Source organism: Salmo trutta, chromosome 1 (assembly GCF_901001165.1).
Source record: "Salmo trutta chromosome 1, fSalTru1.1, whole genome shotgun sequence".
NCBI classification, from domain to species: Eukaryota; Metazoa; Chordata; class Actinopteri; order Salmoniformes; family Salmonidae; genus Salmo; species Salmo trutta.
The window spans coordinates 52,574,449-52,594,274 of NC_042957.1; the positions used below are offsets into that span (position 1 = coordinate 52,574,449).

Consider the following 19,826-nt stretch of genomic DNA (forward strand, 5'->3'; position numbering starts at 1 on the left):
CGCCCTATGGAACTCCCAATCACGGCCGGTTGTGATACATCCTGGAATCGAACCAGGGTCTGTAGTGACACCTATAGCACTGAGATGATGTGCCTTAGACCACTGTGCCACTCGGGAGCCGAGGCAAGTGGTGGTCACACCAGATACTGACTGGTTTTCTGATCCATGCCCCTACTTTTTATTTTACGGTATCTGTGATTAACAAGCATATCTGCATCCCAGTCATCTGAAATCCATAGATTAGGGCCTAATAAATGTATTTCAATTTACTGATTTCCTTAAATGAACTGTAACTCAGTAAAATATTTGAAATTGTTGCATGTTGCGTTTATATTTTTGTTCAGTGTATATGTTCTCTCTCAAAGAGAAATCTTATAAGCATTCATCAGATGTATTCTCTACAGGAGCCCCAGCCTTGGTCAGCTAGCGTTACCTAGCAACCTATTTTACTACACCATCTGTGCCCCCGGAAATGAATATTCATTATTCTTCAACATGCATGTCTGTGTGCAGGTGATTGGTTTTCACGGTTACTATGGCATTCCTCAGACAACAGAGATATTCATCTCAGACAGAGATATTCATCATTCATATTTATGTTCAAGTCATATCTTGTCGCTATCTTTGGACCATATTAGTTCTATGCACTGCAAGTAGGCCTACATTTTAGTATAATTGTACTACGGTATCATGTCCTCATCATGAAGCTATGTTATAATGACTTGACAATCCTGAAGGATGTTGGTGGTTTCATGATTGACTGAAAATAAATGATGCAGCTGCTGGCTTGAAAAATAAGCACAGAATCATTGAAAAAAGTGTTGCATTCTGCTCTCTGCGATGTTACTTGGGGGACATTTCCATTTGGAGCAGTTTGAAAAAGTACAGACAGAGTAAGAACAGCACATTCTCTCAATGCAGTCTAGCCAGAATGGAGAAGTGGGAGTGGGAAAGGAGGTTAAACACCCCTGGGAAAGGATACTCCATATTGGAAATACATTTTTCAACATCTGACAGCATCCATCTGTCTCTGTTGTCAACCATGTCAAGTGGAGACAAATCCCAGTTCCCCCTCTTCCACAGACTCATCACGCACACAAGTGGCACCATTCAAACCTTTAGCAGAAACATAATATAGCACATACATATTACATCTTCATTAAGCTCACAGGACAGTAAGAATGTAAAAAGACCTAAGTAAACACTCGTGGGGACATTTTGTGCCTTGGTGTTGGGCAACATACACACAAAAGGTTTAGCCTAGATGTCTGGTCTTCAGGAGAAAAGCTCCCCTTCATTATTAGGGCTTACCTCACAGTCCTGTCTGCTTCTTTCTGGGGATGCACTCTAGCAGCAATCCTTTGAATAAAACAGAGAAGACTAATACATATCCAGGTCACTCACAGCAACATGGAAGCTCTGGGGACGTACTACCACACATCTCGCCCTCAATTTGGTCAAGAAGTGGTGGTGTTATACAAGTGAAGTGAAACTGTACTTTACTAAGTTACAGGGCTTTATAAAGGCTAAATAACTAAAATTGAGCTTGAATCTCAAACATACCCTTTTTATGTGTTCTGTGCATCTGTGTGCACAGAAGTGTAAGAAAGACAAGAGGTGAAACATTTGTGTGAAATATCTTGAGGGGGGAGGACAATCGGGATCAGGTATCTATAACGGTACGGGATGGAGAGCTGACCCAAGATCAGTTTTGTTTTATCTTTACTCAAGCCATGACCAAGGGGTGCAGCCATGCAAAACCTAAAAGCAGTCTGCATAAAATCAGTGGCGGTGTTCTGCAGCCACCAAGCGGTAAGCAAAGATAAAGCATATTAACTCACTGGGTGCAAATCAGCGGTTCCTCTCCGAAACAGTAGACGGCGTGTTCTACGAAATCGTGTTTTGATCCGCAGTTATTCACCAGCGAAAAAAAGAACAGATGCGCTTTTGAAGGAACAAAGAAAGGAGGTCGGGGTGAGTTCATTTTCAAGTGTATATTCTTTAGATAGTTTTGCATTTTACTTTTTGAAAAGGTCAGATGGAGTTGGAGATTATTTCACAACTGAATAGAATTGTATTTCCATTCAAACTAAGTAAAATCTGCATTTACTTGCAAGCAAGGCTTAGCTAACGTTCGCTAGCTAACTGTGACTCCATTCATAGACGCTAACTGCTTTAGCGCCCATGAACGATATCCTGACCAGGAGAGGTTTTGTTAAGAGCCCCGACGCCTGCTCTAAACATTAACACGCATCGCTTGCGGTACATTTTTGGAAACTTAAGGAACGTATCTTTCATATCAGCGAGAAATGATTGACAGAACTAAAGGTTAAATTACTACACCTTTTTTATAGGGCTGGTGTTCCCACAAGGCCATATCTCCAGCTCTTGTTTACGGAAGACAGACAGAAAACATAGGCGGCCACCTGTGATAATGAGCTATCTAGCTTGCTTCGAACACCTGGCTGTGTACGCTACAGTGGGGAGGAAGTGTAGTTCTTCAACTGGAGGAACACAACTTCTGTGCAATACTATAAGTGTTTATTTTGTATTTGAACGTTTCTCTCGCTGATATGAAAGATAAGGGGCATATCAGCATATGTTTAGCAAATTGGTTTGAAGGAGTGGCTATTGACTTTATCTGAAGGTTAAAAACACCGCGTCGGAATTGTAGTTGACATGGAGCCAGATGTGGGTGAATGTAACTGCTGAAAACCTTACACATTTTTCAACCATTGTGTCATCACATTGGCATTGTCGGCTAGATTCTCACACACTTATCTTGTATTTTCTTCTGTCTCAAGTCAATTACTAATTGCAATTGGTTAATAAATCTAAGTGTTAAACGCCTGACGAAATTTTGACATGAACAAAATAAGTTTGATAGGCCGGTTTCAACCAACGTGGGGTCTACCGCCTCCTTCCGTTTGCTCTGTTCACATCGTGGCGATGACAACTCAAATTAACGTTAATTTACTTGGCTCAGTATGAGGCTCTGCGTTTATGACTAGCTAAACTATACTTAATTCATGAAAGTAAAGATGTTGCTAGGATTCTGGAGAACGTTTCTGTATGCGTAGGGTGCCATTAATTCCAAATACGAAATAAAGTATTTTTTTGCATTTTCTATACCGCCACACTAGGTCCGGTCCATGAGTTTGCGTCGGATCTGCCGAGCTACATGCGTGGACGAGAGCTAGTCTGTCAGTATAGAAAGTGCTTTAAATTAGTTTATTTCATATTTTAAGGAAATTACACCATGTTTTGTATGCAGCCTACTGGTTACATTGTATTTATGGAGCCAACAGTGTGAATCCTACTGTCTTTCCCAGATGCCATAATCTTTCAATCTCTTGTACTGGGCAGCACTAGCCATTTTTGGCATTGTTATTATTATTTTCCTATAACAAGCTCAATGTTTTTATTACAGCGCCGCCAATGACGAGAATAGCTTGAAATCCACAATCCCTCAGCCAAGATGTCAAGTAAGTAGATATTTACAGTTGGAAGTCGGAAGTTTACATACACCTTAGCCAAATACATTTAAACTCAGTTTTTCACCATTTCTGACATTTAATCCTAGTAAAAATTCCCTGTCTTAGGTCAGTTAGGATCACCACTTTATTTTAAGAATGTAAAATGTCAGAATAATAGTAGAGTGATTTATTTCAGATTTTATTTCTTTCATCACATTCCCAGTGGGTCAGAAGTTTACAATTAGTATTTGGTAGCATTGCCTTTCAATTGTTTAACTTGGGTCAAATGTTTCGGATAGCCTTCCACAAGCTTCCCACAATAAGTTGGGTAAATTTTGGCCCATTCCTCCTGACAGAGCTGGTGTAACTGAGTCAGGTTTGTAGGCCTCCTTGCTCTCTCACACTTTTTCAGTTCTGTCCACAAATTTTCTATGGGATTGAGGTCAGGGCTTTGTGATGGCCACTCCAATACCTTGACTTTGTCCTTAAGCCATTTTGCCAAAACTTTGGAAGTATTCTTGGGGTCATTGTCCATTTGGAAGACCCATTTGCGACCAAGCTTTAACTTCCTGACTGATGTCTTTAGATGTTGCTTCAATATATCCACATCATTTTCCTGCCTCATAATGCCATCTATTTTGTGACGTGCACCAGTCCCTCCTGCAGCAAAGCACCCCCACAACATGATGCTGCCACCCCCGTGCGTCACGGTTGGGATGGTGTTCTTCGGCTTGCAAGCGTCCCCCTTTTTCCTCCAAACATAACGATGGTCATTATGGCCAAACAGTTCTATTTTTGTTTCATCAGACCAGAGGACATTTCCCCCATGTGCAGTTGCAAACCGTAGTCTGGCTTCTTTATGCCGGTTTTGTAGCAGTGGCTTCTTCCTTGCTGAGCGGCCTTTCAGGTTATGTCGATATAGGACTCGTTTTACTGTGGATATAGATACTTTTATACCTGTTTCCTCCATCTTCACAAGGTCTTTTGCTGTTCTGGGATTGATTTGCACTTTTCACACCAAAGTACGTTCATCACTAGGAGACAAAACGCGTCTCCTTCCTGAGCGGTATGACAGCTGCGTGGTCCCATGGTGTTTACACTTGCGTACTATTGTTTGTACAGATGAACGTGGTACCTTCAGGCGTTTGGAAATTGCTCCCAGGGATGAACCAGACTTTTTTTTCTGAGGTCTTGGCTGATTTCTTTTGATTTTCCCATGATGTCAAGCAAAGAGGCACTGAGTTTGAAGGTAGGCCTTGAAATACATCCACAGGTACACCTCCAATTGACTCAAATTATGTCAATTAGCCTATCAGAAGCTTCAAAAGCCACGCCATCATTTTCAGGAATTTTCCAAGCTGTTTAAAGGCACAGTCAACTTAGTGTATGTAAACTTCTGACCCACTGGAATTGTGATACAGTGAATTATAAGTGAAATAATCTGTCTGTTAACAATTGTTGAAAAAATTACTTGTCATGCACAAAGATGTCCTAACCGACTTGCCAAAACTATAGTTTGTTAACAAGAAATTTGTGGGGTGGTTGAAAAACGAGTTTTAATGATTCCAACCTAAGTGTATGTAAACTTCCGACTTCAACTGTATGTCCATTTGTTTTGAATTGGAGTGGCAGGTAGCCTAGCGCTTAAAGGCGTTGGGCCATTAAAGTCTCTGGTTAAAATACCTGCGCCGACTAGGTGAAAAATATGTCTATGTACCCTTAAGCAAGGCACTTAACCTAACCCTAAGTTGCTCCAGATAAGAGTGTCTGCTAAATGACAACCCCAAAAAATGAAAGGGATCCAAATGAAAATACTGCACGGATTCACCTCAAGACTAAAAGGCGACATGGGTTGAGAATTTTCACCAGTTTAAAGAAATCTGTGACCTGTATTGTAAAAGCTGTTATTAATGAGTACATGGGACCAATATAACTGACATGTAGGTTTAGATACAGGTTAAATGCTAATTGCATTATAGAGCTTAATTGATACAGGGAGTCCAATATACTCTTTTTGTTTTGTATGTCTAAACTTTGTCTTCACATTTTATTTTACACAGAAAGGCCATCATATGCACCTCCCCCCACCCCAGCCCCCACAACTGTAAGTATCACACACCATCCAACACCAGTCCTCCCATTTTCTCCCAATGCCAGGGGAGTGGGTCTTCTATACAATCAACAGGAGCTCAGTAATGTACGGTTGGGCTGCAGGACCGCACAGACATATTAGCTTGGGATGTTCTGTCAATACATTTGCAAGTATGTGGCTCACAGACAAACATTTTCCCTTCATCTAAAACACATGCTGCTATACATTTTGAACATCAATAGATGGAAGTAGAACTGGCCAGTTACCAGCTGTTTACCTCCCTCTTTGCTATCTTTTTATTTTGTGATGCTCCTATGACAGAAACAATGACTATGCAGTGCTTTTTTTTCAAGATGGCTGCTTTCGCATGACTATGCTCTGCAAATCATTACCCCCAAAACTCTCCTTTTCATTTTTTTCTGTCCCTCCCCCTTGTTTGTGTCATTTCTCATTTGTGTTTTGTCTCATTTGTCTCCATCAGCAAGTGCCCAACACCCCTGGGTTTGTGGGGTACAACCCATACAGCCATCTGGCCTACAACAACTACAGGCTGGGAGGGAATACCGGCAACAGCAACAGGGTAATGGTAGGACCAATGCCATCCAGGGCTAGAGCCCAAGGAGTAAGGCTGGCAATTCCCTGAGTGAGAAAAGGATAATTGGGAGAAAGGGGAAATGAGTGTTTGGTACAAGAATAGAAGAGTGAAGGGGAAAAAAAGATATATATTCAACATGCAGGAAAGGATACTTTTTGGGGGGGGATAGATGGTACAACAAAAACAGCTGCTGGTCGTGGTCAAGTGAGGTCAATATGCCCCAAAGTCCTCCTATAGTCTTCTGTAAAACACACGATCATCTTACTCCAACTGATTTGATGCTCCGCTTGATGATCCACCAACCACATGTGATTGTTTGTTAGAAGTGTCACCAGCTCCCCTCATCTTGTCCCACTCGATGCGAAAGCATTTCATGTTAGAGCAGTTGCCCCTCTGACATGCCCCTCCCCTGCTTGTACAGCCTGCTAGGGAGCAGCAGCATGTTGCCCCGTTCCATCCAAGGCTCATGACTTGGCATGTCAGAGGCTCATACTGGTTGGTGTTTTAATCACAAGGCAGCCAAAACTGATAGCAGCATTCATTTGAATTATAGCCCTCAACACTGAGAGGGCAATAATTTGTCCTCTACATACCAGCTATGCATGAAACACTATCCAAAAAATAAGGTGCAACATTTTGGAATGAGTCTCCTTAAGAGCTTCACTTAAAGCAGATTGTGTCATTTTCAGTTGTGGTCTGCCCCTTTTTCATAGTAGTACATAAGTGTTATATAAGTGTATTCTGTAATAACTATGTCCATTGGTTTGACCTGTTGATCTTTTCTTTGGCTCTCTTTCCCAGAATTCCTCAGGAATCACTGTTCCCAAGCCGCCCAAACCGCCAGACAAGCCGCTGATGCCCTACATGCGGTACAGCCGGAAGGTAAGCAGGAAGGTAAGACACCCACGGTGTCTACTTTTACTGCTTGTACAGGGGGTCGCCCAGCCAACCGTCTGGATGGCCGGGGACCCCACTGTTGATGACCCCTGGTGGTATGTTCCTCACATCTTACCCCCTCTGGATTGGAGGTCGGAGACGGCTGAGTTACCCCACCATCCGGATCCACTCCTCTTCAACACCTGTCTTCATTGTTGGTTCTGTCTGTCCTTGTTTCTGTGTCACCTATTGTGCTTGCTTTCCCTTTGTCTCCTCCAAATCAAATCTTTCTCTCCCTCTTTCTTCCTCTTGTGTATTTATATACATTTTCCGGCTTAGTTGCTGCTCTGTTTTGACCACGGTGCCTCCTTTTTGCCAGGTCTGGGACCAAGTCAAAGCCTCCAATCCGGATCTGAAGTTATGGGAGATTGGAAAGATTATTGGTGGTATGTGGAGGGACCTCACTGAAGAGGAGAAGCAGGACTACTTGAACGAATATGAAGCGGAAAAGGTGAGGACAGTTTGCAGTTGGGAGCTGCAGTTTTACAATGCCCTAGCTATTTTGCCTTGGGTAAATGAGTCCAGTCCTTTCACTGAGATTTTATACTGTCTCTCTATAGATTGAGTACAACGACTCCCTGAAGGCCTACCACAACTCACCGACTTACCTGGCCTACATCAACGCCAAGAACCGTGCAGAGGCGGCTCTGGAGGAGGAGAACAGACAGCGGCAGACCCGCGTTGAGAAGGGAGAACCTTACATGAGCATCCAGCCTGCTGAAGACCCAGATGGTAATGGCCCGGGGACTAGAAATTCTGTATCTCCTGTACTTTCTTTTGTTTATCCATATTGTGTGTATTGAAAGCCAACGTTTGTGTGTCTCCTTTCCATAGACTATGACGACGGGTTCTCCATGAAGCACACGGCCACCGCTCGCTTCCAGAGGAACCACCGGCTCATCAGTGACATCCTCAGTGAGATTGTGGTGCCAGATGTGCGCTCTGTCGTCACCACTGCACGCATGCAAGTCCTCAAGCGCCAGGTCCAGTCCCTCATGGTGCACCAGGTAAGTAAAGCTGGTGGAAAACACACACTGGACTGCAATCACACAATAGTCTGGTTTGACACTGTTGTTCCTTTCCACAGAGGAAGCTGGAAGCAGAGCTGCTGCAAATAGAGGACCGGCACCAGGACAAGAAGAGGAGGTTCCTGGAGACTACAGACTCCTTCAACAGTGAGCTCAAACGGGTATGTGCCCCCACCCCACAGTGTCCAAAGTGAGAATCACCTCATACAAAGTGGAACAGCTGATAGCATTAGCCGTGCTGTGATGATAGGTTTGTATTCTGTGCCACTCAGTAGCTGTTCAAGTTTGTCTTTGTAGCTCTGGTGTGTTGTACAAAAGTCTGATTTGTCGTAACTGCTCAAAGCTGCAGTGTCTAAAACTAGATGTGTTTGTCTGTGTGCAGCTGTGCGGTCAGAAGGTGGAGGTAGACATGGAGAAGCTGGCAGCAGAGATTGCTGCGGCAGAGGAGGCTGCTAGGCGGCGGGCGGAGGAGAGGGAGAAGGAAGTGGCGGAGCAGGCAGAGAAGGCTGCCCAGGAACAGCAAGAGCAGCAGCAGGCGGCAGCGGCCTCCGCTTCGTCTACCCTGCCCATCACTGAACAGAACAACAACACCCCACCAACCACAGAGACCAAGGAGGACCAGGACAAGCCAACCCCTATGGAGACAGGTCAGTCTTACCAACATCACACTAACTACAGGTGGAGGGGGGCACGTGTTATGGTTAAAGCATTTTCTCTATTGTCATTTCAGTAACTTGCTGTTTGGAGTAAGAAAAAGCCTGATACAAGTAGTGCTTTTATTGCAGTAACATGTTAACTATTGTGGCATTCAGACTGAGCATTGTGATCAAAGATCATTACAATCTACACAGACACCTGACCTACACACTTTCCTCCTTCCCTTCAGAAGAGACTCCTGCATCAGAGACATCTGAGACCCAGCCTGAGGCTGAGGAGGGCACACCTGCTGCAGAGAAGCAGCAGGGCCCGCCGGTGGAGAGCGTCACAGACGAGGGCACCAGTGACAGCACCGCCCCATCCGAGAGCAGCACCGGACCCCCTGCAGACCCCCCTGCTTCAGCTGAGCCTGCCCCAGAGGAACGCCCAGCCAGCCAGCCCTCCCAATAACATCTCTGTAGAAGGGCACACCTTTCTCTGAGCACAACCTGTAGACTAGGGCCATGTTTTGTGGGCACAGTGCTGCATATCAAAATATTGGAATGTATAGAAGTGATTTCATGGTTAGAGATGTCCATAGTTTTGTACATTCTGTATGTTATTTGCGATGTGCAACCTTGTGCCCATTTAAATATGACCCTGTGATGTTCTTCCACCATCCCCACACTCGGTTTGTGTGTTTGACATTTCTATTGGTCTTATGGACCTCTGGATTCATACCACAAGCCAACAGTTCCTCTTTAGCTATTTGCTATTGGCGTTGATAGAACAGGGAAGGGCCTTGGCCTAATTTATTCCATACCCAATTGACAATGGTTTTTACATGCTATTTTTGTTGCCTATTATTATCTAACTTTTAGTTAGTAATCAATATGGTGTGGACTGTTAGTGATGGATTAAATTCAGAATTCATATGAAATGGCCAGTCCTTGAATATCACCTATTATATCACAGCAAATGGATGATTGTGAACTGTTTTACATGAGCTGTTTGCATCTGCACAGCTGTGTCAAACCCTGTTGCTGTGTATCACCACTAGAGAAATGGTCACGATGAACCTCAGATAAAACCTCACGCTTTCAAATGACTGTTTTTACTTGAATTTGAATGATTTTAGTATGCCTCTGCGATTTGCATCTTTTTTGTACTGTCAAGCCTCTTGCCCAAATAAAAGTAATTTCTGTCTTTCTGACCAGTGGCTTATTTCAAATGTTTGATTGGCTTTCTCTAGATGTAGGCCTACTGATTGCTTAGACTGCCTAGTCATAACTCAGCATTGTAATTTTGATAAAGCGACAATATGTTATCAAACCTTAATTATTACAATAAAAAAAAGTCTGACTTTTGGACTACTACTGTAGGTAAAATCTCGTTGACCATTGGGGAATGTGGTTGCATGCCTACTTTTCTCACTTTTCTTGCCTCATCGCCTTCTCTGCCATCCATGCGTCGTCACACCTCTTTAAAAGAGGACGAGAGAACAGCAGACCGTCACAGTGTAGATATCAGGAATGATGAACAGCCGCGCGCTTTGCCTCTACGTCGCGCTCCTCTACCCGATCCCCAAAACATTGACGGAATACTCAACCAATACTGACTCGGAGTACGAGTTTGGGGATTACCGGGGCAAGTGGTGCATAGACGACCACGGATTTGTGTATAGCATCGGGGAGGTGTACTATCCCAGTCCATCTGCTTGTCCGTGCACCTGCACTGAAGACGGACCCGTGTGCATACGACCCAAGTGTCCTCGCATTCATCCTCGATGTACACGGATTAAATACAAGTCCTGCTGTCCAGTGTGTGAGGCAGTTAGCAAAGTGTGTGTATATGGTGGCAAAATGTACAGAATATTCGAGGAATTCAGGGTGAGATTTTTTTTTTAAAAGAAAGAAAGATGACTAAAATGATCCATCTACTTTAAGTGACTGTACATTATCCAAGGTTAGATCTTGGAATTTGTTTATTATACTGTATTATACTCATAATGTCAAGTAGTGTTTTTTGTGTGTCTAGCCTGATGGTGAAGATGGGGACATTGGTGATTTATCCTCTATTGCATGAGAGATGTAGGCCTATTGTCAAGTGTAATCATATCAGTACTCTCCATCAACAAGGGGTCATGTGGGGGTCGGCAGGTGAGATGGCAATTGAAAACAGTATTCAGGTATTACAATGATGCATGCTTCATAGGTTTCTCAAGTATTATGCTTCCTTCCAAATGACAGGAGAACACGGAGTTTAACTTTAGAGAGAATGAAAGTGAGTGTGGTAGAAAATATGTCTAAAGGTGTGTCTAACCTGCTGTTTCAGTTGTCACGCTGTGAGAGATGTCGTTGCGAGCCCAACAGGGAGGTGTACTGTTCCATCTCTGACTGTCCTGCACCACACTGTGTCAACCCTACATATGAGCCCAACCACTGCTGTCCTGTCTGCTACACTGGTGAGTTCACTTCTAGAAACACACAACGTTCCAACACAATTAATGGTCTCTACCCTCAGAAACACACAATTTCTTGCACACATAAGCCTGGTCATATGTAACTCAAGCATTTCACTGCACCTGCTATAACATCTGTGTATGCGACCAATAAATGTTGATTTGATGTCAACCATAAATAATTAGCTTTGACACAGCGTGTGATATTGATTATAAAGACAGCTGCAGCTCTTCTTATGTAATGTTTACGATGACAGTAGTTGGCTGCTGCCCCCAGTTGGAGTCTAAGGTAATCGATATCTTCAATGTTTCTTTAATCACTGCTCCACTGCACTGGTACCATCTGTACTGTGCGTTCAACATGATATGTGCATCATATTCATATCAAGCTCAATTATTAGTGCGAGTCAAGCCAAGGAGTTTGGAAATATTTCAAATATTTAGTCACTGATGTGGGATCCAAGCATCCTTAGAACTAAACTATGGAATTCAGCATTGCACATATTACATAACTGAAGTTAGACACTGGATAAAGAGGGATGCAATCAAACAGCTCGATAGTGCTCTGTCCAACACAGGAATAGTAACTAGCCCCCAGCCTGGTGGGGTATTGGGGCATGGGGCCAGCCATCCAACAGCAGGCAGTAAATGAACAGCTTGTGTGTGCGCCGTATATAGTTCAATCAGTAAATCAATCACATTTATTTATAAAGCCATTTTTACATCAACAGTTGTCACAAAGTGCTTATACAGATACTCAGCCTAAAACCCTAAAGAGCAAGCAATGCAGATGTACACTGAACACAAATATAAACACAACACGTAAAGTGTTGGTTCCATGTTCCATGAGCTGAAATAAAATACAAATATAGGACAAAACACACATCACAACAAGAAACCACAACCACACACACCACAACACTAAATAACACTACATAACACGACACTACACAACACAACACTACAATATCCAGCTACTTCGCAAACCCATTGAAGAGTGGGACAACATTCCACAGGCCACAATCAATAGCCTGATCAACTTTATGCAAAGATCTGTCGCGCTGCATGAGGAAAATGGTGGTCACACCAGATACTGAACGGTTTTCTGATCCACTCTCCCACCTTTTTTTATGTATCTGTGACTAACAGATGCATATCTGTATTCCCAGTCGTGAAATTCATAGATTAGCGCCCAATGAATTTATTTAAATTCACTGATTTCCTTAGATGAACTGTAACTCAGTAAAATCTTTGAAATTGTTGCATGTTGCGTGCATGTTCATAAATAATTCCCTTTGTCTTCTATAATAAGTTGGAATTTAAAAAAAAATGTTTGGTCTCCACACATTGGATTTTCAACATTGAAGAAGCAATTTAGTTTTTTGAAACTTAAGTTTACAATTTTAATTGAGAAAATAAAAACAAATGGCATGGACTCAGTTATTAGCACCCAAGAGCTAATACTTGGTTGCACAGCCTTTGGCCAAGAGACAGTAACTGCTGACAAACGCTTCTTGAAGCCTTCAATTAGCTCTCTTCTACTGGAAGTTTGGCCCACTCTTCAGCTACAAACTGCTCCAATTCTTCAATGTTTGAGGGGTGCCTTCCACCAACTGCTGTTTTCAGATCTCGCCATATGTTTTAGATGGGAATCAGATCTGCTCAACGCTGGCCACTCCAGAACAGTCTAGTGTTTCTTCTTGAATGATTCCTGGGTGCTTTTTGATGCGTGTTTGGGTTTGTTGTCCTGCTGGAAGACCTACAACCTTCGACAGAGACCCAGTTTTTGTACACTGGGTTGTAACATTGGACTGATAATCTGCTGATTTCATGATGCCTTGCACATGTTCAAGGCCCCCAGTACCAGAGGCAGCAAAGCAATCCCACAGCATTACTGAAGCTCCCCCATGTTTGATTGTAGGAAGGGTCTTTCTTTGAATGCTTAATTTGGTCGTCAGTAAAGATAGTGCTGATTTGTATTGTATTGGTCCACAGAACATTTTCCCCAGAATTTTGGCTTATTTAAGTGGGTTTTTGCGAAGTTCAATAGGCGTTTCTTGTGTAGGGAATTATTTAAGAAAAGTGCAAGGGTGCCAATTTATTTGGCCACAACTGTATGTCTGCCTTTATGGATGTGTAAGTAACTCTACAAAGTATAGCATATTGGTGCTGCAAATGACAGTAGGATGATTTTAATAAGACTACAGAAGTTTCTCATCGCAATGCTAATAAAAAGAGCACATTACGTACACAGTTAACTGTCAAAAACGTATGCAATTCACATTTATGGTGACATCTGATATAATATCTATTTATTTTACATAATTTTTCTGCATCCTGCCTACAGGGCCCAATTGTTTTGTGGGCGACAGAGTGATCTCGGCAGGGGAGCGAGTAGAGATAGACAAGCAGACTGTGTGTTACTGCACCTACCGGGACGGCACCTGGCAGATGCACCCCCATGCCACCTGCGAGCAGCGCCCGCTGCCGGACCCCGATCTCAACCCCAGCCCCTCTGAGCCCCCTGGGGAAGACGAAACCAAGCAGATGGACAGGGACTTCCGCCCCAGGCTGGACTGGATCCCGTGAGCAGGCAGGAGGGTGGGTGTGAGGGTAATAGTGCGCCAAGGGGAAATGGGGAGATGATGGGGCAGGTTGTTTTCCGTGCCCTGCTGAGTGCAGTCTGCATAGGGCTTAGGGCCAGGGATGACCTACTACACCACATTATACAACCACAATAACATTACTAGCTAGTAGTGTTTGTGCAACATTATGTAAAACTTTGCACACAGGGACAATATATGGTGCACATTCAAGACAATACACAACTATAACATATAGTTCTGTGAAATTAATTTGTCTCCATTTTCCTTCACTTGCAGTAGTCTGGTTTGTCGTCAAAGGGCTGGTGTTAGTGGACACTTAAGGGTAGAGATGGTTGCAACATCACCCTTTTATTAATCTCAGGTTTACACCAGTACACATTAACGTTGCTCTGTATATTTCTCCTTGACTACTGTTGTTTCTTTAATAACTTATTATCCATCTCAGAATGGTTCTAATGCTGAAATGTTCCCTTTTTCTGTATGTAAATTGACATGTGGTTCTATGAAGTGTAGCTTTGATGGACATATCAAATAAACATCAGGAACCGTATGTATCAAACGTCTCAGATTCAAGTGACAATTTAGGATCAGTTTGCCTTTAATAGATTACAATGAATATAAGATTACATGGGTAAGGGGCCCTGACCCCAGATCAACACTCCTGAGACGCTTGATACGGACCCAGTTGAATGAATGACAATGTCCCATCCTTATACTTGTTTACATGCAGACAGGGGTAGGTAACCCTGTTCCTGGAGTGACACAAGTACTGCAGGGTTTTGTTCCAACTAGGCACCACACGACCAATTGATCAGTTCAGTGATTGCCTAAATTCAACACACCTGGTCTTCCAGGTTTGTTAAATCAAAAACATGAAGTGGCTGCGGCACTACAGGACCAGGGTGCCTACCCCACCCTACACTTTTCCCTGGACAAGGATTCTATCGGATCTCAGGGCTCTTACATGAATTTGTCACTTTTGTCTTGCCTTCTAGGTTACCCACGTGGTAATTTTGTAAATATATATTATTTTCTGGTACTACATGTACCCATCTCGTTATTAAATACAACTTGTTTTTGTGTTGGCCTTCATCATATCCCTCAATGCAAACTTCATTTAGGCTCTTAGATAAGCAACCTCCTGCAATATGGATTTGTATTTTCAGCCGTGAAGATAAATTCTCCTTAAATTATTTACCTCTGCTATCCATAATTTAGTCATCCATAAACATTGACAAGTCAAGTTATCAAATATATCCTGATGTGAACCACAATTCACTGGCCCCTTCTGACAATGTTTTGGGCTCCCGAATTGCACAGCAGTCTAAGAGACTGCATCTCAGTGCTGGATGCGCCACTACAGACCACAGGTCAATCACGGGCTGTATCACAACCAGCCGTGATCGGGAGTCCCAAAGGGCAGCGCACAATTTGCCCAGTGTCGCTAGGGGAGGGTAGGCAGTCATTGTAAAATACAAATGTTCTTAACTGACTTGCCCAGATTAAAAAAAAAGGTAAAAAAGAAAAGAATAGCTGTGTCAATGTTGTTGAACATGCTCCTGTTCTTACACCCAGTGAGACTAAACAGATGTATACAGTAGATACTGTGTAGTTTGACACTACCTTTGGATCTTGCAAACAGGACACTGACTTTACAACGGTTTTTATTGAAAACAACAAGCCAGGGTCAAGGATCACGCTATGCTGCCAGCATTTGAAGCAATCCTGGGCCACAGGTCTGCACATTCCTTGGCCACCGGTCCTGTGATGGCCGAACCTGTAACACAGAAGACAAATTTAGCCCACAACAAAAATGATAAAATAGTGGACAAGATGCCTTTGGCCTTGCATCAGTGCAGTAACATTTCACTCTTTGCAGACCTGCCATTTACAATGTGAACACAAACAGTTATGGAGCTCATGCATCCACAAGAAAACTACATACTCAATTTGACTGCGTTGTCTTGATTTGAACATCCACACTTTACTTTGGTTGCTGACAAACAAATCACCACCGTTTCCAGGTCAAATCCTATAACGTTACCAACAAAATAACCCCACTTGGCATTGTAACGTCAAAATATGACATGTAGCAGTGAGATTCTCTACCCATCACCCCAAGTGAATTTGAAAGGAATGGACATGTGTGCATACCAATCCAATGTTTTTAAATCAATGACTGAGTGAGGACGTACACACTTCCAGGAGAAAGGTAGAGAATCACACCGCCTCCATTATTTCACTATATCTAAATGTATTCAAAGGATGACCACTATCCAGTGAACAAATGTTTCATCACTGATTGAGATTGCTCAGCCAAAATGAGACTGCCATCTCACCCACAGTGATGATCTTACGATTCCCTTCGACAACTCACCGAGCTACTGACCAGACAAAGCAAGAGCTTTTTGAAGGGGTGTCATTTATATTTCGCAACAGAGTATTAGAAAATAAAATGTACGGCTCAAAATCCACACCCAGAATTTGAAAAGCACTCAAAGAAGCCCAGCCAAACATCCTTATGAAGAACCTTCATGACTTGGGATGGGGGACCAAAGACTCAAAATCCCAACTCACCTTTCATTTCTCCTTTGACATTCACTATGACCCCCGCATTGTCTTCAAAGTAGAGAAACACGCCATCCTTTCGCCGATAGGACTTCCGCTGCCGTATCACAACTGCAGGATGCACTGTGGGAAAGAGGAAGACTATCAGAATCTAGCTACCTGACATAACTCACATTGCTACACTGTTGATTTTCACCATCAGTTAAACGATTGGTCTGGGACTACTATTATGGTGAAAACTACAAGCCATTTTAAAGACCAATCGAATTACTATGCCAACCGCCATTAGCAAACCGCCATAATCTCTTGATTAGCTAGTCCCAGTTCATCCTATTCTAGTAATTGAATACATAATGCATAACACTCACCCTTTTTTCTGAGTTCTGGTTTGCCTTTCTTGACAGTGGCCATGACCATGTCACCCACACCAGCAGCGGGCAGACGGTTCAGACGTCCCTTGATGCCCTTGACAGAGATGATGTACAGGTTCTTGGCACCTGGTGAGAAAGGGGGAAGAAGATGGTGAATATATGACAGGTTGGAGATGGCCACTGCCCAGGCTTGATTCAAGGTACAGATCCTTGTAGGCCATTTCAAGACAAGGTTGAACTACATGACATGTTCCATCACTGATTGAGATTGCTCAGCCAAAATGAGACTGCCATCTCACCCACAGTGATGATCTTTCTATACCCTTTCTCGACAACTCGCTGAGCTATTGACCAGACAAAGCAAGTGCTTTTTGAAGGGATATATATATTCTAACAGATCTGAATGTAACATACCTGTGTTGTCAGCGCAGTTGATGACGGCACCCACTGGGAGACCCAGCGAGATGCGAAACTTCGCCCCAGATGACCCACCACGTCCTGAACAAGAGAAGAGACTCCATTTAAGTAAACTTTGCATAGTGCAGAGACCGAAAACACACTGCTTAAATCAAGCAAATATTATCCAAGTTGTTCCATCACGGATTGAGATTGTTCAGTATAGGTGACTGCCATCTCACCCACCAGTGATGATTACTATACCCTTCTTCGACAACTCACCCAGCTACTGACCAGGCAAAGGAAGTGCTTTTTGAAAGGGGTTCAACTTCACATTTCATTATTCTCTTTTCAGATTTAAACTACTGCCAAGAACATGCAGCCACAGTACTATGTGGGAAGCATGGTACAAAAGTCACCATACAACCAACCCATAAAGCCTCAAGATTAGAAGTGACTTAACACTGGCTAACATTACCACTTGCACTACAAAAAGGCAGCCCATGTTGACAGTTCTACCCCTTGTCTAATGCACCCAACTAGGGTAGCTTGCAAAGTAATTGGCCAGTTAGTTGTGAGTAGGCTGCTTGCTGTAAGGTGATAGCTAGCTAGTTAGCAATTACTTGCATGGCCTGGGAGAAGAGTTAGAGGAAACTAGCTAGTTGGCAAAGAAAATAACGTTCAAGCCCAGATTAAATCAGTGCCTTTGGTTCAATGTTGGAGTTAGAGTCCCCCTTTTTAAAGTAAAACAAATACACCGTGGCTCAACTTGGCTAGCCGGGGAAATCATTGCGAACACTGAACACGTAGCTAGCTACAGTAGCTAGTCAGCCTAGGGCTTCAGCGGTGTCCATGATTCAGTCATGCCTTGCTTTTAGTCAGAGACGCTAAGCTAACACGCACCGGCTGTAAAGCCACTCACAAATTAGTAGTTCACCTGCCACTCATTTGTTGGACATTGTACGGGAATGGCAACTGTGCTTATACGTGAGAGGGATTAGAACACACGCTCACCAATTCATGTATTTTAGCTAACACGCCAAAGTCTAATCAGCTAAATGCCAGAAAAAAATGGCTTCCGCAACAAAGTCATCCCTCTGAATAATGCTCAGTCCTTCACATTTTCAAGCCAATATGAATGACAATTATTCATAAAACGTCCATTATCCAAATAACTTTATGTTCCTATGTTAGACATTCTGCAAACGGGTAGATGAATGTGGATTTTTCTAAGCAAGTCTCTTACCTCTCTTAGACATTGCTGCAAAAGGGAAAGAGGAAGAGGAAAAAAGGAATCATGGGATATAAAGTTCCGCAGACATACCAGATATTTCACGTCCGGTCGATTAAGCCTATATCGCCCTCTGGTGTTGGCGACAGCAGCCTACAGGTGGCGGTCATAAACAACGACCAGAGCGTCTCTGCGTTCAAAATTAAAACAAACTAAACATTGTGCAACTTCATGTGCAATTATTTTTAATTGTCCAGTCATGAATGGCAGGGGTCACACGTGGAACATTGAAAACAGTAAAGAAAAAAATGAGGTGAGTGAAAACCAAGTGTGTGTTTAAACCCTGGGTGACTGACAGGGGACGCTGTATTGAAGCCACCTTGGTACTCCTCAATTGTAAAAACTAATATTTTGGGGAGCTATATAAAAGCATATGTTGATGTCTACATTCGTTTTTGACATTTTACAGACACATATTACAGACACCTTAATGCTTACTTTTAAATTACATTAAGTGAGCTAAACATAAAAAAATATATATTAAAAAACATTTTCCTTGAAAACATGTAAATACTTAAATAAAAGCAATTTTGTCATTAATTGAAATACTGTAGAATTCCATTCATTCCTGGAGGACTGTGCCTACTAGTAAGTGCCAATATGGCTTCAAAGCCTCTCAATGGCCAATACACAGCAATCCAGGGTTTATATACACTATATACTGCTCTTGAAAAGAATTAAGAGACCAGTGCAAAATTAGCAGTTTCTCTGGTTTTACTATTTATAGGTATGTGTTTGGGTAAAATTAACATTTTTGTTTTATTCTATAAACTACTGACAACATTTCTCCCAAATTCCAAATAAAAAAAATGTACTTTAGAGCATTTATTTGCAGAAACTGACAACTGGTCAAAATAACAAAAAAAGATGCAGTGCTGTCAGACCTCGAATAATGCATGTTTATTCAGCGCATGTGACAAATACAATTTGATTTGATTGGACTCTGGAGCAGTGGAAACGCGTTCTCTGTCTGGAGTGATGAATCATGCTTCACCATCTGGCAGTCCAACAGACGAATCTGGGTTTGGTGGATGCCAGAAGAACGCTACCTGCCCCAATGCATAGTGCCAACTGTAAAGTTTGGGGAAGGCCCTTTCCTGTTTCATCATGAAAATGCCTCCGTGCACAAAGCGAGGTCCATACAGAAATGGTTTGTCGAGATCGGTATGGAAGAACTTGACTGGCCTGCACAGAGCCATGACCTCAACCCCATTGAACACCTTTGGGATGAATTGGAACGCCGACTGCGAGCCAGGCCTAATCGCCCACCATCAGTGCCCTACCTCACTAATGCTCTTGTGGCTGAATGGAATCAAGTCCTTGCAGGAATGTTCCAACATCTAGTGGAAAGCCTTCTCAGAAAAGCGGAG

At 42.9% G+C, this 19,826-nt stretch overlaps 3 protein-coding genes across 5 annotated transcripts; 2 read left to right on the forward strand and 1 right to left on the reverse strand.

Annotated features, from left to right (window-relative positions):
* Window positions 1-1,883: 1,883 nt before the first annotated feature.
* On the forward strand, window positions 1,884-9,976 carry LOC115199702 (SWI/SNF-related matrix-associated actin-dependent regulator of chromatin subfamily E member 1). 3 transcript variants are annotated; one of them, XM_029762024.1, is made up of 11 exons: window positions 1,884-1,974; window positions 3,431-3,485; window positions 5,537-5,580; window positions 6,050-6,148; window positions 6,965-7,057; window positions 7,419-7,550; window positions 7,660-7,831; window positions 7,934-8,106; window positions 8,187-8,288; window positions 8,510-8,774; window positions 9,014-9,976. In XM_029762024.1, the coding sequence occupies exons 2-11, from the start codon at window positions 3,479-3,481 to the stop codon at window positions 9,232-9,234; spliced, it is 1,308 nt and encodes a 435-aa protein (XP_029617884.1). In that variant the 5' UTR covers window positions 1,884-1,974; window positions 3,431-3,478; the 3' UTR covers window positions 9,235-9,976. The 3 variants fall into 3 exon arrangements, with proteins under 3 accessions (XP_029617884.1, XP_029617904.1, XP_029617895.1); XM_029762044.1 differs by having other exon boundaries at window positions 6,965-7,045; XM_029762035.1 differs by having other exon boundaries at window positions 1,951-1,968.
* A 295-nt stretch (window positions 9,977-10,271) lies between these two features.
* LOC115199709 (von Willebrand factor C domain-containing protein 2-like) lies at window positions 10,272-14,380 on the forward strand. The gene is made up of 3 exons (XM_029762052.1): window positions 10,272-10,652; window positions 11,098-11,227; window positions 13,572-14,380. The coding sequence occupies exons 1-3, from the start codon at window positions 10,296-10,298 to the stop codon at window positions 13,811-13,813; spliced, it is 729 nt and encodes a 242-aa protein (XP_029617912.1). The 5' UTR covers window positions 10,272-10,295; the 3' UTR covers window positions 13,814-14,380.
* A 1,097-nt stretch (window positions 14,381-15,477) lies between these two features.
* Window positions 15,478-18,495, reverse strand: LOC115199716 (60S ribosomal protein L23). The gene is made up of 5 exons (XM_029762066.1): window positions 18,412-18,495; window positions 17,184-17,267; window positions 16,767-16,895; window positions 16,408-16,521; window positions 15,478-15,607 (listed from the first exon to the last, which is right to left on the reverse strand). The coding sequence occupies exons 1-5, from the start codon at window positions 18,422-18,424 to the stop codon at window positions 15,525-15,527; spliced, it is 423 nt and encodes a 140-aa protein (XP_029617926.1). The 5' UTR covers window positions 18,425-18,495; the 3' UTR covers window positions 15,478-15,524.
* Between the last annotated feature and the right edge of the window lie 1,331 nt (window positions 18,496-19,826).